Source organism: Festucalex cinctus, chromosome 12 (genome assembly GCF_051991245.1).
Source record: "Festucalex cinctus isolate MCC-2025b chromosome 12, RoL_Fcin_1.0, whole genome shotgun sequence".
Lineage (NCBI taxonomy): Eukaryota > Metazoa > Chordata > Actinopteri > Syngnathiformes > Syngnathidae > Festucalex > Festucalex cinctus.
Window position 1 is genome coordinate 28176010 of NC_135422.1, and position 24081 is coordinate 28200090.

At 39.1% G+C, this 24081-nt stretch overlaps 1 protein-coding gene across 3 annotated transcripts in view; it reads right to left on the bottom strand.

Annotated features, from left to right (window-relative positions):
- The window catches only part of LOC144031123 (mitogen-activated protein kinase kinase kinase 7-like), a 104655-nt gene that overhangs the window by 1521 nt on the left and 79053 nt on the right, over nucleotides 1-24081 (bottom strand). For all 3 annotated transcript variants that reach the window (XM_077537900.1, XM_077537899.1, XM_077537901.1), the window contains 7 exons: nucleotides 22241-22371; nucleotides 18482-18566; nucleotides 16991-17121; nucleotides 16772-16910; nucleotides 9624-9685; nucleotides 6818-6933; nucleotides 1-3544 (listed from right to left, as the gene is read on the bottom strand). The exon at nucleotides 1-3544 is cut by the window's left edge and continues 1521 nt beyond it. In XM_077537900.1, the coding sequence (XP_077394026.1) occupies nucleotides 3373-3544; nucleotides 6818-6933; nucleotides 9624-9685; nucleotides 16772-16910; nucleotides 16991-17121; nucleotides 18482-18566; nucleotides 22241-22371 (836 nt within the window). In that variant the 3' untranslated portion in view covers nucleotides 1-3372. The remainder of the gene's footprint in view (nucleotides 3545-6817; nucleotides 6934-9623; nucleotides 9686-16771; nucleotides 16911-16990; nucleotides 17122-18481; nucleotides 18567-22240; nucleotides 22372-24081) is intronic.

Consider the following 24081-nt stretch of genomic DNA (forward strand, 5'->3'; position numbering starts at 1 on the left):
TTGTTTCTAATAGATAGATGACGCGGAAGCTGAGAAGCGGCATTGCCTCCTTTTTTTCTTCCGTTGTGCGCAGCGCGAAGGGATATAGTTATTGAATCAAAAAATAGCAGCGACCGCAGCATCGAGTAGCAGCGAGTCCGGGGAGAAGAAACGACCTCATAATAAGACGTCCGAAGTATGGGAGTACTTAACACCTAAAAATGCAAAGTACTTGGCATACCATAAAAGCACAACTGCGATTAAGAGGAGGCAACGGGGAGCTTCTTGTGTGGAGAAGACATCGTAAGTTTTCAACTTTTTTTTTTCTTTCCTTGTTGGCAATGAGTAACCCCGTCATTCATCCAAACTGCACCACGTAACTTGTGCTCCAGCCTCGCACACAGAACATGTACCCACTGCCCACTTTAACACACGCAAACACACAGCCCTAACACACTCGCTTGTTGCTTGTCACTTTTTTTTTAATTGACACAGACACACACTCTTCAAATAGACGTAATTTTTTTTTTTTTTTTAAATTTCTATCTATTAATAAACAAGCAACATCCACGCCATATGAAAGGCTTTTTTCAGTAACTGGAAATATAGTCAACAAAAAAAAAGGGGCAAGCCTGACAGCTGAGCATGTTGAGATGCGAACATCCACTCCAACACAACACATGACTACAACACACACACACACCTGAGCAGATGCACACAGAAACGTGAGAGTGGTGGTGGAGCTGTGTTGTTTTGAAAATTGCAGCCGTCACCACTGCTGTTAGTTTTCTTTTTCTTCTTTTTTTTAAAATGTTGATAAGATTTTGGTTCAGATTGTGGCTTTAGCAGTTTTAGTTATTAACTCATTGACTCCCAGCCATTTTCACAGAAGCAATCCCGTTCACTCCCGGCTGTTTTACTGGATTTTGACTGATTTTGCAAGGCCCACAGAATAATGTGTTCTATGGCTATAAAAGCATGGAACCTATCAAAGGAAAGATTTAAGTCTCTTCTTTCATCAGGAAAAAAAGTATGTTTCTATTTGTTTCCGTTTTGCAGAAATTAGCATTAGAATAGAGGTAAGTTTCATCAGTTTTAGCAAATCTATTTAAAATTGTAAGTAATTGAGGGTTTTTTTCTACATGGCCCTGATTGATCTCCTTTGCTCTGCTGCCACCTGCTGGCCGTTTGTGTAATAACTACCATTTCTGCAACCGTTCTTTGCAGTTGAGAGGCTGCATCAAAGCCTTCTGTATGCTCTAGCATAAAAAAAAAAACAAAAAAAAACATGTAAATACGTCTTTGGGACACAGAGCATTACAAAAAAACGTATTTATACGCTATTAGGATTGAATGAGTTAAAAGAGAGCTTTATTTTATTATTTCTTTATTGTAGGATTCCATTGCATTAGAGCTGTGTGCACTTTGTCGTATTGTTCAATAAAATTAATTTTTGAACTTGAATAAAAATATATTGGAGAGAAGAAAATTGTGTTTTACTCATGGAGATAAATTAGCATTAATTGCTATAGAGGTAAAATTATAGGAAGATAATCGATAATCGAATCGGAATCGAATCGCAGTTAAAAGTGAATCGTTAGATTCATCGATGCATCGAAAAACTATTTTCTAGGTTAATCGATTACAAATATAATCGTTTAACCCAGTCCTGCTGTGGACAGCCCACATCTTTGGCAACCATACATGTAGTTATCTTCTTCAAGAAGTTTGATAATCCTGTCTTTGGTCTCAAGAGACATCTCCCTTGTTGGAGCCATGATTCTTGCCAATCCACTTGGTCCAGCAGCCCTCCAAGGTGTGATAACTGCACTGTTTTTAACTGCTGACTAACGAGCAGATGTAATTTGAGGCAGGTGCCCAATTAAGGAAAGGCAATTGACTGGGTGTGTCCTTATTTTCAGCTGAAAATGAAGTTATTCCATATTTGTTTCCTCAGAATGGAGTGATTCCATATTTATTTCCCCGCACTTGCTCTATAAAAATAACATCATTTACTGACCAGCACAATGTTTTTTCTTCATTTCTTTTAGTGTTTCTGAAAGCCAAGATGTTGCACTTTGGAATGACCTTACGACTGTTTCATGCTTGTTATCTGAGTTTGATCGACAGAATAAAACGTCTGAGTGAGTTCTCATCTAGGACTGGTGATTCCATACCTTTTGCTAGGGGTTGTATATGAAGGGCTGTCAAACGATTACTTTTTTTTTAACAGGTTAATCACATCGTAGAATTTTGATTAACTATGATTAATCAATTAAAAATGCTCTTTATCAAGATTTTCATGCCCGCCAAATTTGAAGAGCAGCTCTGGCGTGTTAATTCATTCTACATTTTAATATTATGGAGACGTCATCAACATTTTTTGAACCAATGCAGCGCTCTCATCCTCCTCTTTTTCTAATCAGTTAATTACTTGCATAATATAAAATAAAATACATAAAAATGGCCCCAATATTTTTGACATGAACACATTTTCTGAATGTCATCGGCAAACATTTATTACATTCTTTACTTGAATGGATGTGTTATTTTATTGCTCAGAATTTAAGCAATGCCATGCATGAACCTGACCACTGACCAAAAACACGGACAATCCAAACTCTTATCCACAACCCTCTTCCCTCCTCCGTTCATGTGCACTTGAAGGAAACTTTGAAGCTCGTTTAGTCAGCTCTTCTTGTCTCTGGTTTTTAAGTCCCCCTAAAAATGAGAGCCACCGATTAAAGCTCGCTCGCCTCATGTGCATTAATACATGATTAATGTGACATTTTTTTGTGTGTGATTAACACATCAATTGGGTTAAAATCAAGATGGATTAAGGGATCCTGGATAGCAAGAACAGAGATTTCAAAAATTGAGTCGTTCTGATCCAGAGCACCTTGAGAACAACTGGGCAATGATTACCAGTACTGTTCGAGACACTCAAACTGACCAAAAGAGATCCCAATATAAAGGTTAAGTTGCCACTTATATTTTCATGGCAAACAGGAATCTAAAAGATTTGGAACAAACGAGGGACGAACAGCAAAAGAATTACTTTACCCTTAACTCCCACACAAATGTGTATGGACCAATACTGTTAGAAGAGATGGTACTCTAACGCCATCCATTGATTCATTTTATGTTCAGGGTTGCAGGGAGCTGGAGCCTGTCACAGCTGACATGACTACACTCTGAATTGCTCACAGGTCAATCAGAGACAGATAACCATCCATTCACACTCAATATTACACTGTCATTTAGTGGGAATCGATCCCACGCTGGTTGCAAGTCAGCTGTGAGAATCACTTCGCTATCAATGACGAGCTGTTTTTCTCAGGCCAACAGGCGTCTCCAAATCCAAGTCAATTCATGGAGTCCGTCTTCCTGGCCTTAGCTATTTTGTTGGTCCTGACTCTTGATCAGACTCAGTTTATTTCGGAGGCCTTGACAGTAGGTGGAAAGGCTGCTGTTGTCCTCCAGCAGCTTGCTGTGCTCCTGCACGAGCCGAGATGACGTCTGGTGCTCTCTCTGGCCCTCCTCCAATTCTGAGATCAACTCCTGCCTAGACACAAATTAACATAAAGCCTTGTTACTTGTACTTCAACTAATTGTTAACAATACATACAGTATATATATATATATCATGTTTCATCTTCAAATTTCATATTTCATAGCTCATTTTTATGTTCATGTCATCCCTACTTCATTTTTGACGCATCGAAGAAGCGGCGTGTCCGGCGTCGTATGTAATAGACAACATCGACAAGCGATCAAAACATTATATTGGTATTTACATTATTATGTTCGTCTACATTGCATACAAGGCACTGGCGAATGTCACAACTTTTAGTTCCCGACTTGGCGTGAGTGAAGAAGTAATGACAGCCTGTCGGTGCTCCCCCGCTCGAGTTCGACATGGAGTAGTGTGAATGTCGTAATTTGAATTAAAAGTAGACAACGATTCATTAAGAAAACGATCCTAGAGAATATCTCTGTTCGTTTGGATGACAATTCGCCGGTAACCGGACCGATGACAACAACTTCTGCTCCAAGGTTGGATGACTTCTGTTCACTTGCGTGCGAAATGGTGTGTTTCGACTTTTTTTGTTATGTTCATCCGTCCATCTATTAGCAGATTCACTTATCCTCACAATATTTATATAACTCATTTGTGAATTATGTTTGAGGCTCGGAAATTCGGGTTGGTTTTAAATAGTTCAGCAAGAGACAGCGCTAGCTAGCTGGCTAGGCTAAAAACGCCCCCTAGTTACGAGGTATACTGTCTAGTAATTGCTTATCATACACTTCTATTACAATTTGGACATTTGTGTTGCTTGCAAATGAAACTAGAGAGGACAAGGAGGCTATTTGTGGAGAAATCTCAAAATGGACAAATAAAGTCCAACTGTGTAATATTGCCCATATCTCTAGATTGATCCTGCCAACATGCGGACCCTTTTGCCGACAATATCCATCCATTTTCTTGACCGCTTATTCCTCACAAGGGTCGCGGGGGGTGCTGGCGCCTATCTCAGCTGGCTCAGGGCAGTAGGCGGGGGACACCCTGGACTGGTTGCCAGCCAATCATTGAACATATTTCTGTCAGTATCCTCTAAAATACAATACCGTAGTTCTACTGTTTTGGCGGTGGCGTTCCTAAGCAACTTGGCACCCTAGGCAGGATTTCTGGTCGTGCCCCCCCCAACCGCCAAGAGAGGGTCTTATTAGACCAAACATAAACACGACCCTGCGCAACTTCTTAGACCAACCACAAAATAATTTATCATAAACTCACACAGGGCACACGGTATCTTCACGTCTCTGAAATTTTAAAACCGCAGTTGCAGTTCAAAATTAATAATGTAGTAATTGTACTACAATAAATCACTGTATGGGATAATGAGAGCCTAGCAAAGAATTAACTTAATTATCTATATCAACCATTCAGAGTATTATCTCAGTATCATGAATCGGGACTTGCAGAAGTTAGGTTTACATTTCACAAGACTTGTTTTTTTTCTGGTGTGCTTTGCTTGCATTTCATTGTTGATGGTTCTTATAACTGATTCTGATGATGCAGGCCAATATGAGTAGCACTCAGTACCTTATGAGAGAAAATTTATTTCGACATTAATTTCTTACTGATGAAATTGCATTTAGAGCATCTCCCACACTTATTTTATACTTATTGGTACAACCATACGTCACACAGTGATATTTTCGCTGCAGAGGAAGATAAAGTACGCTGCGGAAAAGTCAACTTACTTTAAGTCTGGCAATGCAAGATGGCCGCTGCCGGCTTCACTTTTTGCTACAGCATGAGCAGCCCAGTTTAGTTTATTCAGTACGTCCATGCTGTATCAGCCTGCGCATCCACCTGAGAGTCTGATCGTGATCTTTATTTATTTTTTTATTTTATTATATTTTCTTGAAGCCTTGATCCAGGACAGCATACTAGCGTTTTCATTTCATTTTCTTAACTAAAGAGCCAGACCTGTCACCAGAAAGAAAGTACAGGGGGGAGCTTCATCAACCTAAATCTGATGTTGTTCAGGTTGAACAGGCATTGTGACAACTGCAAAAGTGCTCAGAAACATTTTCTGTCACTTAAAAGCGGCAGTTCATTCTGAAATCTAAAAGACAATCGGAAAAAAATTATGTAGTTCATTTTGCAATTTTTATTCAACTCAAAAGTTCATTTGCAACAAAACCACTCGTCATGATTCTGTGACCCAGCCGCTTCTATCTGGGATTGGCTAGCAGTTGCCTTCATATTTGCTTTTTGGATTTAGGGCTGTACGATATGTTATTTTATTTATGTTATTTATTTTTACTTATTCAATTTACTTATTCACTTCCCTACATCTTGTTATATATATATATTTTTTTGCTTTTATACTTACCTACATATATTTACTAGAATTAATTTTAGTTTGTGTTATTTTCTTTCACTTGTCTCTACTGCAAGACTGATTTCTATTCCATGCACACACTTTGTATGCAGCAATGGATGTTTCAAAGTTCTTTATAAATAAGGTTGAGTTGAGATATGTCGATAATATAGAGAAACGACATATGGGTGCAATGAAAAACAAGCAAAATATCAACCCAAAAGAATGTGTAAAGTGCTGTTTTTTCATTAGAACTTAGTGACAGTCATCAACATTAACAAACTTGGCAATAAAAAAAAAAAGAGAATTCAACTTACATTGTACTGCAACAGTGCTTTACTGATAAATAATTTTACGCTCCTCCTTTTGTGTATGTGTGGCTTGACTAATCAAAACAAAAGTTTGCCACTCACTTGTAAACATTGTTTAGTGGACCAGTGGACGCAGGATTCCCAGCAAAGTCAACTGTGTCATCCTGGATCGAGGTTTGGCATTTATTTGGTGGTCATTGTGTCAGCGCCGGCCGGCGAAAGCGCACTAGTATCTAACCCGGAAGTAAATTTGGCTAATGCATGGCTTCCGGTTCGTGCGTCTCCCCCCACCTCACCCTCCCAATCACGATTGTCATTGGCTAGCCATAGCTGTCAATCAAAGCTACATCTGAAAGGAGGTATGTGGTTGGCTGGCCATGCTTTACTTGTTTCAAGTAAAAGGCGCAAGTTTACGTGACTGACAAAGGATAAAATATTTTTTTTTTTTAAACTTCTCTCTCTGTCGCCCCTTTTGCTCACGAGCGCCCCTAGCATTTGCCTAATCCGCCTAATGGCAGGAGCGCCACTGTGTTTTGGTATTAAATTCCTGCATATTTTGTCCTGTGAAATATGTGAAATGCCCACCTCTGGAATTCATCATAATCAAACCATACAATTCATCGTATCACTTACTTTCTCCTACAAAGTTCAGCAATTTCGGACTGGACCCTGATGTATTCCTGAGCCATCTTGATATGCTGCTCAAACACAGCCATTGACTCTTTGGAGTTCGGACATGGAGCCAGTGGCTGGAGGAAAAGGGGGAAAAAATAAAATAAAAAATAAAAAAATAGAGTTAAAATTGATGACCGCTAACTAAACAACATTGATCACAGGATAGATTATGGTGCTTCAAACTTTTTTTTTCTTCTTGTAATACCTGTCTGTGGGTGATTTTTTTTCCTAAACATGTTTACTTGGAAATAAGTTCATTCATGCAATTCTATATATAAGTCATCGTCATCATGTTCATCACCTTCATACTGCACATCGTCAAAGTTGTAGTCATCACAGGAATGACTCCCGCAATAAGTTAAGTTTGAAATATGCGAGTACAAGCACCCTATTTACGGGTAAATAACCCCAAAGCATGTCTCCATAGCATTTATGACATTTATAATTTTGTTCTTTTAAATATTGTGAACATGACGATGACGATATTGTGGCAGTTTTAATATCACAATATTGCCCATATCGTTATATCCCTAAACGAGAGTGAAATGAAAGCTCCATTCATTGATTGCAATTATGCATTTCGGCGACAGAGACTCTCCATGCTTCACTTTTAAATCATATACAACATTATAAATATAGGTTTTAAAGTTTTTGTTTCAAACACAAAATACTGTGCTGCATTGGGACAGCTTGGCAGCGGATATCAATGCTGAATGGTGATATTATAACTTAAAACTATAGTCGATGCATATTCACTGTTCCGAATCTGTGAATTTGTGTCATAGTTTTTTTCTTCCAATGTTTTTTTGTTTTTTTACCCCCACCTGGAAATGTCATTTGGGTATTTTTGATTTCTTGTGATGAGTAATTGGTGTGCTTATATTGTTTCAAAAGTGGGTTGAAAGACCTTTTTTGTGTTGTAAATTGTACAATACTAGTGCTATCAAACGGTGACTGAGTGGTTAGCACGTCCGTCTCTCAGTGCTGAGGACTCAAGATCGAGTCCGGGCTCCGACCTTCCTGGGTGGAGTTTGCATGTTCTCCCCGTGCCCGCGTGGGTCTTCTCCGGGTACTCCAGTCTCCTCCCAGATTCCAAAGACATGCATGGCAGGTTAATTGGGTGCTCCGAATTGTCCCTAGGTGTGAGTGTGAGTGGTTGTTTGTCTCTCTGTGCCCTGAAATTAGCTGGCAACCAGTTCAGGGTATACCCCGCCTACTGCCCGAAGCTGGCTGGGATAGGCTCCAGCACCCCTGCGACCGGTTGCCAGCTAATCCAGTGCACACACAGACCAACAACCACCCACACTCACTTTGGAATGTGGGAGGAAACCGGAGTTAGGGCTGCTCGATTATGTAAAAAATAATAATCACAATTATTTTTGCAGTAATTGAAATCACAATTATTCAAACGAGTATTTACTTTTTGGTGCAAAATAAGGAAATGTTTAAGCATATAAAAATATTAAGACCAATTAAAAAAAAATACGTCAGTTACTTTTGGACCAAAAAGAATTTATTTATTTATTTATGTTGGCAAAAACTTGAAGTTGGAGTGCAGCAAGTGCACTGTACAGTAGGACGATCATTTAATTTTAGGTACAAAACAATCAAATGTTTAAATGTAAAAAAAACTACTAAAAAAATATTAAGACAAATAAAATTATTTTAATAATTATGCAATTTCCTTTTATTTTATTTTATTTTTTTAACAGATTTCCCCCACAAATAAAAAAAAAAAAAGACTCAAAAATTAGTATTATAAAATTGTTTGAAACACTAAATTAGTTCCATTTGGATGAAACAAAATTTATTAAATTATTTATTTTAAAATCTTAAAAAAAAAAAAAAAAGTGCAAATGTATGAATTTAAACAACTCCAAAATTTGTATCACTTTTTTTTTTTTTTTACGATTATGCTGATTTTGTAATTGTGTAGTGTAATAATTGAAATTGTAATTAAATTTCAATTAATTGCACAGCCCTAACCGGAGGACCCGGAAAAAAACCCACGCAAGCACGGGGAGAACATGCAAACTCCAGCCAGGAAGGCCAAAGCCCGGACTCGATCTCACGTCCTCTGCGCTGGGAAGTGGATGTGCTAACCAGTCAGCCACCGTGCAGCCTCCATTTTAAATTATGCAAGAAATTAACGGATTCGAAAAAAGGAGGGTGAGTATGTGCGGTGGATCAAAAATGTTGAAGACGTCCTCAGAACATTAAATGTCGAAAGAATTAACACATAACAGCGGCTCTTCAAATTTGGTGGGCAAAAAATGTTGATAAAAAATCATTTTTAATCAGGATTAAACAAAATTCTAAGATGTGATTAAAAAATATAAGCGTTTGATAACAGCTCTAATAACAACATGCCTAGGATGTATTCTACATTACAGTTTTCACATATTGTAGAATGTCACCCCTGCAATGGAGGTGGATTTACTGTACCTCTGGGAGGCAATTCTCAAATATGATGTAAGCATAAACTATCATTAACGTTACAGTACAATTTCATTGGATGAGAGCGTTAAGGTGGTAACTAAGAGAGGCTCCACATGTTGAGTCAATCAAAATATTCTATGTTGAGTAATTTTGCAAAAAATAAAAAATAAAATAAAACACTTGTCATTTGTGTCAATTAGCTAATACAATTACCGGTATTGATGATTAAAAAAACAACAACAACAACAGCATATGCCAAAAAATTTGGAACAATGTTTTGCTTTGATTTTAGTTGTTTCGGTTTTTACTTAAATCCTTTACCTACCTGTAACTGATGATCCAGTTTTAGGTAGGCCATGGGAATGGAGCTGTCGAAACCATTTGTTGCTACATACAGAAAAACACACACACAGAAGTACTTATTATGTGCACAGTTTGCAAACAACTACTGTGTTAATATATATGTGACCGGCTCTGGCAAAAAGGTCCACATTTGCAACAATATTTTTTTTTTTCTTTTTTTTTTCTTTTTTTTTTTTTTTTTCAAGGAGGCATCTGTTGAGGAAGGACGCATCTGTACTTGCTCCTGCGCTCGCTCGTGAATCTAACTACGTGTTGATTTTTGCATTGGGATTTTTAACCACATTGTTGCAGAATGCCTGGCGGAAAAAGAGCTGACGAGAATGAGGAGATAAAATCTTCTCTGAAAAAAACTCAGTGGAATGGTTGCCGAATTACTTGAAATAAAGAAGAGCATTGAGCCACTTCTTCAGGAAATACAGCAATTGAAGACAGAGACACAGGAAAAAGATCGATGTATTGTTGCCTTGGAACAAAAAGTGGATGATTTGGAACAAAATCTTCGTATCAACGATGTGATAGTCACCGGTATCAAGATCAAGCCGCGCCGTGGCCCTTCGAGAGCTGCGGCTAGCACGAGCACGGAAGATTCTGACCAATCTTCAGGGAAAGAGACTGTGGAACAGCAAGTGACACTTCAACTCAGAGATTTGGGATTAACTGTTGATCCTGCGCACATTCAGATGTGCTTTTCGCTTCCAACTGGAGGGACACGACCATCGGCAGTTCTGATCAGGTTTGTTGACAGAAAGAAAAAGATTGCTCTTCTGAGAGACCGTCACAAGCTTCGTGGGAAACATGTCTACATCAACGAAAACCTCACCAAACGTAATGCTGACATCGCCAAAAAGGCACGACAAATGAGAAAGAATGGACTTATCGAAAGCACGTGGAAAAAAAGACTGCCGAATTTTTATTCAAACTAAAGATAACTCTGGTCAACTAAAAACACGAATCGTGAAAGGAGCTGAGGAATTGGCAGCGCTTGAGAGACAACAGTAATTCACAATATCACAACAACAACATCACTAATTACCCAAAGCTGGAGTTGTATATGATTACTTGCTGACTTTGCCAAGGCTAACTCTTGTTTATACACCTGGATTGATAACATGTATTGCTGTTCCCGTTTGAATGTAAATATTGTCTGGCTCGAATTCCGTTTGGACATTTGTTGTAACAGTACGACTACATGATAAGGTTGTATTGTGGCTACAATGAAACTGCTGTCAATACGCAAAATGGGGTTGGTGGTCTGGTTCCTGGAATGCGGCTGCTATGGGCCGCTCTGCTGGGTGAGCTAGGCTGGCCAGCACACAGGAGTCATTAGAACTACAACGTGCTAGCAACCAGTGGTGCTACCTGACAAGAATCGAGGCTGAAATTGCTTGAATCGCAATGGGCAGAATGCAAGCCGATCGACTCTTCTGGAAAGCACAACATGTGTGAAAGCTGATCCGAGGTCAGCGAAGACCCTATTGGTGAAAAAGAAGAATTGCGCTTGCCTTGGCTGCTCGCCTGGCGGGGTGGGCCTGCTGGTGGCGTCTGGGAACCGACACCAGTTCCAAATGAATGGGACTTGCCACAATCTACACACGGACATTCAAGATGAACTGAGCGAGCAGTGTCTGGGATAGTATGGGATGGATAACGCTAAAAATCAATGACTATTCTAAATAATGTATATGATTGATGCGTTATAGTCATGGGTCGATGGGGACGGGTCTCGAATAAGCTTTGGCTTCTACCCGTCAGCCCTTCTTTCGGATGTCAATGTTGCAAATGATGTGATGTGATTGATGTAAGCTGTAATGTGTCCGAAAGGAAAAAATGAATAAACTAAACTAAACTAAAATCAAAATTGAGATATTGCTATATTTTAATTCTGCACTTAATTCCCTTTAAAATTATATATAATACCTGGATGTAGCTAGGGCTGGGTATTGCCGCCAACCTCACGATACGATACGTATCACGATACAGGGGCCACGATACGATACGTATTGCGATACATATGTATCCCACATAAGACATTTTATTTATTTATTTATTTATTTTAACAAAATATAGGAAAATTGGTACTTTAAGACACATGTGCCATGTAAAGTTTATACGTAAATAAATGTTGATATTCTTCCTCTGCTTTCATTTTTCTTAGTAAGACACAGTGTCCAATCACTGGTGAGCTATTTTTGCATTAATTGAAGGCAATTAACTTCAAAGACGCTGCTGGTTTTTATTTTTTAGGTGCAATGCAACCTGCAAAGGCAAACGTTAACTGCCTATTTAAAGTTAACAAGCAATATCGATTCTGACGCCTGCGTATCGATACATGTATTGTAATGAGGCCCGCAACGATATATTGCCGTATCGATTTTTTGAGCACACCCCTAGATGTAGCTAAAAAAAATTGACAAAGTTACAGCAGTATTAATGTTGGAAAGGTTGACATCGCTAGTTTTGAGCAAAAGGGCTTGAATGTTTTGGTACTTGCATCTTTCAAATGTCCACAGCAACCAGTACCTTAGGAAAAAGATATGAACCTGAAATTTTCAGGAACTGTTAAAATATCAGTGGAAAGTCCATTCCAATAGCAGGGAAGGTTATCGTCCGAGATTTCAACCCTAAACGTTTTGGAAGTTTGACCTCTCAAGAGATGAGATCAGCCTCAACTTTGAAGATCACACTCAACATACAATTCATTTGCGGAGGCTTTGCTTATTCTATTGTTGCTCCTTGTGGTATTTTCTTGCTTAAATTAGGTCATAATACCACCGTGGGAATTTTTTTTTTTCATAATTTTGTGTCAATTAAAAGATTATTTGCCATTTGATGTGGCCTGTGAAAAGTGCTTTATTGATAACTTATCATGCATGTGATGTCTCAAATGCTTTTGAAAATGAATAAAATGAAAATGTTTTTGTTTTGTTTTGTGCACCACCCCACCCCAATTAACTCATTGAATACCAGCCATTTTCACTGGAGCAACCCCCCTCTATACCAGCCGTTTTCCTGGATTTGACTGATCTTGCAAGGCCCACAGAATATTGAGTTCTAATGCTATTTAAACATATTATTATTATTATTATTATTATTATTATTATTAACAATAATAATAATAAAGAAGGCGGCACGGTGGGTGGCTGGTTAGCATGTCCGCCTCCCAGTTCTGAGGACTCCGGTTCGAGTCCAGGCTCCGGCCTTTCTGGGTGGAGTTTGCATGTTCTCCCCGTGCCCGCGTGGGTCTTCTCCGGGTATTGTTTCAAAAGTGGGTTGAAAGACCTTTTTTGTGTTGTAAACTGTATAATACTAGTTCTATCAAACGGTGACTGAGTTGTTAGCACGTCCGTCTCTCAGTGCTGAGGACTCAAGATCAAATCCGGGCTCCGGCCTTCCTGGGTGGAGTTTGCATGTTCTCCCCGTGCCCGCGTGGGTCTTCTCCGGGTACTCCAGTCTCCTCCCACATTCCAAAGACATGCTTGGCAGGTTAATTGGGCGCTCCGAATTGTCCCTAGGTGTGCGTGTGAGTGTGGATGGTTGTTCGTCTCTGTGTGCCCTGCGATTGGTTGGCAACCAGTCCAGGGTGTCCCCCGCCTACTGCCCAGAGCCAGCTGAGATAGGCGCCAGCACCCTCCGCGACCCATGTGAGGAATAAGCGGTCAAGAAAATTAATGGATGGATGGATGGATAATAAAGAATACGACAACTAGACTAAGTGCATTTTCTGGAGAAATTGAGCGAGAATGCTGAAAGCTGATTGCTAATAGCTGAATGCTAATGAAGGAAATGGAAAGATAAATTCTGTGAACATTACAAAGTAATTAACTATTAATTACCAGTAAGAGAAATAGTAGTAGTAATAGTAGTAGAAGAAGCAGTAGTGGTATTACTAGTAAATATTAAGTAGTAACTTGTAGTTAATAGACGAGTGACACTAAACTATTGTATTTACAAGTCAATATAGCCTGTGTGAATTTTGGTGCGGGCTGTCATCCTGTGACTCTTGAGAGGACCATTTTTAATTTTCAAGTTAAATATTCCATAGCTCATTTTTATGTTCATGTCATCCTATTTAAAAGAGCATAAAGTGAAAATGTGTGGTGAAATTTGCGATGTATGCAGGCAGACTGTTGACGCATCGAAGAAGCAGCATGTCCGGCGTCGTATGAAATAGACAACATCAACAAGCGATCAATTAGTATTTACGATACATTATTACATTGCATACAAGTCACTGGTGCATGTCACAACTTTTAATTCCAGACTCTGTCTGAGTTAAAGGAGCAGTGTCTTCTGCACCGCGGTGGTATCGCGGCTGCATCCCCCCGCTCGAGTTTGACATGGTTTAGTCGTGTGTGAATGTAGTCATTTGAATTACAAGTAGACATTGATTAATTTAGAAAACGATCCTGGAGAATATCTCTGTCTGTTTGGATGACAATTTGCCAGTAACCGGACCGATGACAACATAGCTTCTGCTCCATTAGGTAGGATGACTGTTCACTGAAATATTGCAAGCCTTTTATTATTTTAATATTGCTGATTATGGCTTACAGCTTAAGAAAACTCAAATATCCTATCTCAAAATATTAGAATATTTCCTCAGACCAAGTAAAAAAAAAAAAAAGCCATAATCAGCAATATTAAAACAATAAATGGCTTGTAATATATCAGTTGATTTGTAATGAATCCGGAATGTCTAGCATCTTTGCTTATCTAATTGCATTTCAGAAAATAATGGACTTTATCACAATATTCTAAATTTCTGAGACAGTCCTGTATATCGCAGACTCCATCCCCCAAAAAGAAATCTCAATGTCAGTTTTTTCCAATATCGTGCAGACCTAATATAATGGCTGACTGCTCTTGCAACTCCCGTGTGACATCATTTCCGAAGATTGTCCAAGAAACGCATTTGTGTTGTCAAGGGCGTTGCTATGGGTCAAACCAAGAACCTGGCAGGGTTGCAAAAAACAAACAACAAAAAAACTAAAAACTAAAAAAAAGACCGAAAATATGCTTTAAATGGTTCTAGCCAATGGTATTACTTAAAAACATGGTTGTTCAACTTTACTTTCAATGTGGTCTTTAAGTGTGCACCGTGTGTAATTTTCCCCGTTTTGTGTGTTTAGATTTACAGTTAACCTCAACTGGAGTGTAATAAACAGCTTGCTACTGTAACAATAGTATTGTTAGTTTGAGTTCATGTTTCTTGGGGGACTGATCAGAGTGAGGGAACACGCCAGGAGGCGTGTGCTATGAGCCAGGAATAACGAGTTATGAAATAAACGATGCGATTGACAACGGCGCGGGAGGAATTCGAATGCGTGTAATAAGTCGACAGTGACATACTGTTAAGACATGTTTGTAGACAATGAGAATGTTGAAAATTTTGACGGAATGGACGACGAATAATTAACACTCAATCCCCCGAGGTTATTAGAACTGCGCTCCCGTGTTGAACGAGTTATATACCCACAGATGCGACATTTGTTTGATTTATTTTTATTTTTTAAATATTGAAGGCTTATAATGATAAACTTAGGTTTGTGTGAATGCCACAGGCGTGAGCTCTTAAATGTTTTTGGAATTATGTTTCTACCTTCCCCTAGGAGCTGAGATATCAATTATTTTAAATATTGTTGAATTTCCAGGAAAATGTTTTTGGGGGTAAATGTGTTAATGGGTTAAGAAGCTGTTAAAGCAGTGGTGTCAAACATATGGCCCACGGGCCGGATCAGGCCCGCAAAGGATTTTAACCCGGCCCGCGAGATGATTTTGTAAAGTAAAAAATAATTTGTAATGTCGGACCAATTAATCAGCTGGTCACAATGAAAACATATACGTTTATAATTTCACAAGCACTCCTCAGATGAGCAATGCAACTTGTATGGGGAATCATCTTGGATGTCATTATTTTATACACAAATTAAAGTTACAGTTCATTTATTTATTTATTCATTTTTAAATCATAGACCGACATAAACATGTTAAATACGACACAAATTAATTACTGGTAACACAATAGATATGACAAGGATTAACATCCTTATAATATCATCCAACATCCATGTTGCAACAAGCTGTTTCCCCCCCACAGTTTTAAAAAGATTTGTGAATCATGATGAAACTTAGCTATATTCTAATATATAATTGCTGCAAAACGGAAACCGATACAAATATACTTTTTTATCCTGATGAAAGAAGAGACTCTAATCTTTATTTTGGTAGGTTCCATGTTTTTATAACAACAATTTAGGGCTGGCCCACAAATTGCGAAAATCTGCATGTAATTTGATGGTTATTGTTTTTAAGTTATATACCATTATTTTACCGATCCAGCCCACTTGGTAATATATTTTCCTCCATGCGGCCCCTGAGCTAAAATAAGTTTGACACCCCTGTGTTAAAGAATACAAGACTTACGAAAAACTAACCAGCTGTTCTGTAAAATGGTTCATTTCAAATCTTCCCAGGATGAACGTGGTCGATAACTCGATTTACCGGCCAGCTCATAGCAAGTCGGAGTTAGGGACCGTCCAAAAGTTGCGTGTTACAGAGGCTCAAATTACCAGTCAAGTCACCATTGACACAGTTCACTCTGGAAATGTAAGTTGTGGATGGTCCTTAACCTGGACAGTAAACATCCGGGTGACTTTTACTCTGCTCGGCCAGCTACAAGTCGTGTGCTAAGCATGCTTTAGCCCAAATTAGGAGAGGCCACGCCCCACCGCCACACGGAATACCGTGAAACCTGACGTACTGAGGATTACACTCTGAACAGAATTGGCGCAGTAATCGGTCTTTTTCTTGCCCATTACGTCAGCAAACTCCCATTCAAGTGAACGACGGCAGATCTCGCGCGGGATACGTCATCACGGTCACGTGACCAGGATAATGCACACGGTATGTTTTTATTTTGATACTTAAATCGGTTTAAAATAAAATTGAGGGAATAAGATGCCAGAGATATTTGCACTTATATTCTTTTACACAATGCCTAATACAATACTGGAAAATGAGTTATTTGTGCTGTGTTCTTTTAATCTGGTTTTGGCAGTTCCAAACTCTGTCATCAGTTGCCATTTTCAAGAATCCGATGAGGCAACCTACCTGGGGGGCTAATCGTCATCCTCAATTCTGACTGACTGCTAGTGAATACTGGGCTGGAGCAGGAAGTGGGGCTTTGGGGTAGTCGTGGCTGATTGCCCCCACTGGACACCCTGGACAGACCAGTTCGCAATGTCGCAGGCTAAATAGGGTAGAAGGAAAGGCTCTAATCACAAATGATAACTCTCTCGCCATGTGTCATAAAATCTCTACTTTTATTACCTTTGACTGTTTAAACTGGAGTGGAAACCTGGCCTCAAAACCTTTCAGGGTTTCCTCTCGGCCAAAAGGGCTTTGTTCTTCTGGGTTGTCCTCGCTCTTGTTACTTCTGATCGTATAGTCAGCATATGGGCCTGTGGACAACAAAAATGATCACTTTTAAACATTCTTTTTAACACATTTAAACCCCAAAAAATTTGTTTTTTTATGCTAGAGTATACAGAAGGCTTTGATACAGCTTCTGACATGAAGAGGCCGCTTAAAGCAGTGGTAGTTATAACAAAAATCGGCCAGCAGGTAGCAGCAGAGTATAAGAGAGTATAATTAGAACAGAATATTCTGTGGACCTTGCAAAGTCAGTCAAAATCCAGTAAAACAGCTGGGAGCTAAGGTTTTTTTTTTTCAGTGAAAATAGCTGGGAGTGAATGAGTTAAATACCACAATGCAACACATCGAGCCTCAGCCAACAGCACACTTTACTTCAAGTGAAGTCAAAATCAGGTGCGTCTATCGCCAAAGTTGAGGCATCTTCCAAATAAATGGTGGGTCAACTCAAATGTAAATCACAAGCTAATAGTGGGGCTGGGATTTGTTAAAAAAAATCGAATCATCAATATTGAATCGATTTTCCTTTGAGCCTGATTCATAAAACCACGAACTGATTATTTTCTAATAAATTCATAAGAAACAGAATTTTAAAGGCCAATCTTTTTTTGTATTATACTGTTTCTTGAAATTTACTGCTCACGTGAATTTAAAAGTATTTTCTGACATTTATGAAAGACCTGACTGATTGCACTTTAAGACAATTCAGAATCTTTTTACTATATATTTACATCTATTGAATTATAATTATGAAAATATTTTCATCTCATTCTTCCTTGCTGATGTCAATGTTTATTTAACAATTTATAACACGTTTGTTTTGTTTTGTTTGTTTTATTCAATTTTTATATTTTTCCCTAATTACGGTTCATAAACCAATTATTGTTGTTTCTTTAGTATTTTTAGTGATAAAAACCAGAAAAGAAATTCAGCAATATCACCTATGGTTACATTGTGGGTTGTGATGGAATGAACACAATCACGGATACAAGCAGCTGAAAAGAGAGTGTCCGGGCACTCCCTTGAAGATATGGTGAGAAAGAAGTTTGTTCCATGTCCGCATTGAGAGGAGGCAGATGATGTGGCTCTGGCATCTCATCAGGATGCCTCCATGGTGAAGCGTTCCAGGCACACACCATGAGGAGAAGGACCCGGGGACAACCCAAGACACCCTGGAGTGATCATGTACCCCGGCTAGCCTGGGAATGCTTTGGGATTCTTGCCTTAAGAGCTGGCCGAAGTGGCCGGAGGAAGGGAAGTCTGATTTTCCCTGCTAAGGCTGCTGCCCCCATAAACCGACCCCGCATAATGTACTGTAAGCAATAGGATAAGCTACACATCTAATGTAATTCATTATATTGCCTTCACATTGATAAACATCTACTGCACCTGTGCTTGTCCCAGATGACGAGCCACTTCTATTGGTTGATGAATGATGGGGGAGCCTGAGAGGTTCATCGGACCCTGGGAAGTACTGAGAAAACAATAGTTTGATACAATTACACTTTGGTTTGAGGTCCAGCGAAGAATGCCAGCTTTCTGAAACAAAAGTGACATTGGATACTTGTCACACTAAAGGATCTTTTCAGAATATGCCAAGTATTTTCAGTGGATGTGATGAACAAAATATACCCTATGTGCAGTGTTTCACATATTTCAACAAGGCACGGCACTGCTAACAACATAACATGACACACTATATATGCCACGGGTGCCCAAACGTTTTCATTTGAGGGCCACATACAGAAAATCATAAGGATGCAAAGGCCACATAATTTATGAGGAGAAATTGTGTTTAGTCCTAAAAATTGTACAAATAATTTATTTGTGCTTTTGCAAATTTAGAAAAATGCTACAGTATATAAAGTATATAAACCATTTTATTTGTAATATGGCAAAAGGGTTATTATAGGTTTCGAATTTTTAATTTAAGTTAGTTTTTTTTTGTTTTTAGGGTGGTTCTGTTTTTATTAGTTTTAGTAATTTTAAAAAATTCTTAGTTTTAGTTTAGTTTTAGTTAGTTTCAGTATTAGTATTAGTTTTGTTTTGTTTTTTTAAAAATGTGTATTGCGCAATAAATGTGCGCAAAATTTAAAAAACACCGTGGGAGCGACGTCATCTGAATGTGTTTTTCTATTGGCTGTTGCTAGATGACGTCACTTCTGTGTGACAAACTTTCAAACGTCATTATTCCGGTTGCTATCAAAATAAATCTACTAAAAATCACACCAAAGACTAAAACAAAGGACAATTTAGCTATAATTATAGTTTTAGTTAGTTTTGTAAACATAAAATGTAATTTTAGTTAGTTTCTTTTTTTAAAGAGCATTTTCGTTTTTATTTTTCCGTTAAAGAATTTTTTTTTTTTTTTTTTTTTTTTAAGTTTATTTTGTTTGTTTTAGTTAACTAAAATAACCTTTAATCGCACCTGTTTTTTGATACCATCTCCAAACATTTTTGTTTTTATTTTATTTGAACTGAGTCAAATGCCATTTTTTAGCATATGTCACGGGCCACTAAAAAATGGACGGCTGGCCGCATATGGTCCCCGGGCCATAGTTTGGACACCTCTGCTATATGCAAACATTGCCAAATCAAGTTAAATACTACAGCAACAATACAAGTCTGGCGTTCCTTCACATAAGCCGAAATCATGCTGGCGTGGTAGTAGCGAGACAGCAAAGTAATGAAGCCTGACCGATTTTACATATTTTTGATGGTCCGTCACTCGTCATTCGTCGGCAGGGTTGGGAGGGTGGCTACTTTTTAAAACGTATTCCGTTACAGTTACCTGCTAAAAAATGTACTTAGTAACGTAATACAAGTACCATAATATTAAAGTAATGTAACTTGATTACTTTGGATTACTCAACTCAACTCAACTTTATTTATAAAGCACTTTAAGAACAGGCATTACTGTATACAAAGTGCTGTACATAAACATAAATATCAGTTTTGCAATAAAGAATAAGGTAACAAAACAAGAACAAAGCAAACATTTTGAAGTGCGAAAACAAGTTTGTTTTTGTTTTTTGTTTTTTACAAGTAAATACATGGAGGGGTTCCGGTTTGGTGGCCTCAGCATTGCATCTCTGCTCTTTGCAGATGATGTGGTGCTGTTGGCTTCATCAAGCCGGGGCCTCCAGCTCTCACTGGAGCGGTTCGCAGCCGAGTGTGAAGCGGCTGAGATGAGGATCAGCACCTCCAAATCCGAGACCATGGTCTTCAGCCGGAAAAGGGTGGAGTGTCGTCTTCAGGTCGGGGACGAGATCCTGCCCCAAGTGGAGGAGTTCAAGTATCTTGGGGTCTTGTTCACGAGTGAGGGCAGGATGGAACGGGAGATCGACAGGCGGATCGGTGCAGCGTCTGCAGTGATGCGGACGCTGTATCGGTCCGTCGTGGTGAAGAAAGAGCTGAGCCAAAAGGCAAAGCTCTCGATTTACCGGTCGATCTACATTCCGACCCTCACCTATGGTCACGAGCTGTGGGTCGTGACCGAAAGAACGAGATCCCGGATACAAGCGGCCGAAATGAGTTTCCTCCGCATGGTGTCCGGGCTCTCCCTTAGAGATAGGGTGAGAAGCTCGGTCATCCAGGAGGGACTCAGAGTCGAGCCGCTGCTCCTCCGCGTTGAGAGGAGCCAGCTGAGGTGGCTCGGGCATCTGGTTCGGATGCCTCCTGGACGCCTCCCTGGGGAGGTGTTCCGGGCATGTCCCACTGGCGGGAGGCCCCGGGGACGACCCAGGACACGCTGGAGAAACTATGTCTCTCGGCTGGCCTGGGAACGCCTTGGGATCCCGCCGGAGGAGCTGGTTGAAGTTGCTGGGGAGAGGGAAGTCTGGGTTTCCCTCCTGAAGCTGCTGCCCCCGCGACCTGACCCCGGATAAGCGGAAGAAGATGGATGGATGGATGGACAAGTAAATACATTTTGCATCAGTAAATAAATAAGAATTAGGCAAGTGAATAAAGAGATAAATAAAAGCATGAATAAGTAGACTAAACGTCAAACTCATACACACTACAAAACATCAAAAACAAGTCTCATGGTACGCCAAAAGCCAAAGAATACAGCTGTGTTTTAAGACGTGTTTTAAAAGAGGATAAAGAGGGGGACTGCCTAATATTTAAGGTGGAGCAAGACCATTTAGAGATTTGAAAACAAATAGAAGAATCTTAAAGTGGATTCTAAATTTCACGGGCAGCCACTGAAGAGAGGCCAGGATAGGGGTTATGTGTTCCCTCTTACGGGCACCAGTAAGGAGACGAGCAGCAGCATTTTGGACAAGCTGGAGACGCTGCAGGAAGGACTGGCTGATCCCAAAATAAAGTGCATTACAGTAATCCAGCCGAGATGTAACAAAGGCATGGATTACCATTTCTAAGTGCTGCTGAGATTGAAGATTTTTTGTCCTTAGCCAGCTGACTAATATGAAAAAAGCTGGATTTGACAACAGCAGCAATTTGCCGGTCCAGTTTAAAGTCACTGTCCATCTTGACACCCAGTTTTGATACCAATACCAAGTATGCTCATGAAGACAAAATAAAAATCACCACAATATATATTTCTATACAGTGCACCCCTGCTATTTGCAGGTGATAGGGATCCGGGCAGCCTACCAATCGTAAAAATCCTTATATAACTGACAACCATTAAAATGCATGTATTGATTGATTGATTGCCATATGCTGTTTTCAAATTGTCACTGAAAGCACACACATCTCTCAGATAGATAGACAAATAGATACTGACCGATCGAGATAGAGATAGACAGACAGAGAGTGATTTAGTAGTAAATTGGTGGGCTTTTAGATTGAGCTTCCTCAAAACACAGGAAAAGGAAGTTTTAACCTTCCTAAAAAGCAATATATATAAAGGACTACTTCTCTCACACAACCTCTTTTGTGGTCTTGAATTATTCGAGAAATAACTTTTAATATTTTGATGGTATGTCATTTTCAGTAATGTTTGGAAACGTTATTGTACATTGTCAATAAAAAGCTGAATGTAAAGAAAATCGCAAATTAAATCAAAATCATATTAAAAAAAAAAAAATTGCATTTCATTTTTTTTTTTTTTCTAAAATCGTTCATCACAAATTGGAAGTGCACAAAATGAATGACTGAAAAGCAATGATGTGGAGCGAGTACCTTCATTAGATAGCTCATGGTGTTTTTGATCTCCTCCATAGAAGGTCTCTGGTTTGGATCTTTGTCCCAGCAGTGGGTCATCAGAGTCTCGATGGGCTCTGGCAGGTCTTTAATTAGAGGAGGCCTTGTACCTGTGGCATCATCAAAGAACAATAGTCAGGAATTTAGGCTTGTCTTGGGAGCAATGTTCACTCAAATTTTCCGTGTGTCTGTGCATTCACACAAACGTCTTGAGCATTCCATGGACTACGGTGAGCAACATCCACTGACATATATGAGTGGACTCACAATCAGTGTTGCCACAGTTACCTTGAAAAAGTAACTTAGTTACTTTACTGATTACTTGGTTTTAAAAGTAACTAAATTGCGTTACTGATTACTTGATTTTAAAAGTAACTAAGTTAGATTAAAAGTTACTTTTTTAGTTACTTTCAGCAGCTGCCGATAACACCATCTCAACTTAAAAATAATGCAGTAGAAACGGAGTTCCAAATACTTTATTGAAAGTGCATTTTTAACATGAAAATAAAGGTTTTTTTTAATGAAAAACAAAATAGGCAGTCTCTCTTGACTTCTTGTAACGTAAATACTTTTTATAAAACAAAAAATAAAAATCTATCCAGGTTGAAAATGAAAATTCCCTAAATTCCTCTATTGTTTGTTTGTTCCGCTATTCCAGTGTGTACACATGTATCAGTTTAAATATTTATTAGTAGTTATTGACAGTTATAATTGTTTTTTGGTTTGTTTGTTTTTTCTCTTCAAAATAAGGATCAGGAAAACAAAAGGTTGATAATTTAATGTTAAATATAAATATTTAACCTTTAGACAGACACCAACACAATTAAACAGAATATTTGCACATTGTGAAGTATTTCAGAAACATAAATTTAAGACATGAAATAAACCTACCGTCCAGCCAAAAGAAATATGAAGCCACCTTATGGAACAATAAATCTATCAAACACATTTTAACCACTTAATATATGCAAAAATATTTCCAAAAGTTCATTTCCCTTTTTAATCAACAATTTTTGTATTTAACAATTGTTTTTTCTTTTGTCATCACTTTCATTTTTGGTTAATGTATGACATCTTTTTTTGTTTTTTTAATCTGAGACACGATGACCACAGAATCACTACTGTTTATATTTTGTTTTTTGGGCTGTCGTAATCGCGGGCACGTCTCAGTTCTCCTATCTGCTGCTCATGCTAGTTGTAGACATTGACAGGGAGCCACAAACTGAGAAATGAGATACTTGCAGGGTGCTTTTAGCTTAGCTGGTGTGTTGGCTGTGGGACATACCTGGGTCGTTTGAATCCATGCATTGGATCGTCACGGGAGTTATTCTTTTTGGCTCGCGCGCAGTACCAACGCCGGCCCGGGACACACAAGTGCACCGAGAGGACTCGATAGCCATGGGAAATACCGAGATGTACGGCACCGGCTTCTGCTAACTGTCTCCATTTGTATGTTGTCACTCGTTGCGCGCGCGCGCGCGCCGTGTCGCGAGCACGGAAACACGGAAGTAGCTTGAATGGTGATGCTACTGAAATGTAAACAAAACAAGTAGAGCACGGCGCAGAACTCTTGCTATTGTTATGAAAACCATAAAGCCTCACTCGCAACCGATACGGTCGTTTAGCTCCCCTTGACGAACGATGGTTCGGTCGAATCGTTTTTTTGTTCCACCCCTACTGAAAACGTAACTTGTCTGACGTCACTCCCCCTGGCGAGAGGGCGGAGACGACCTCATCCCATAATGCTTCACGGACCAGTTGAGGATGGAAATAAATTATTTTTTTTACCACTTTTATGGTCCATAATGTACACTTTTTTT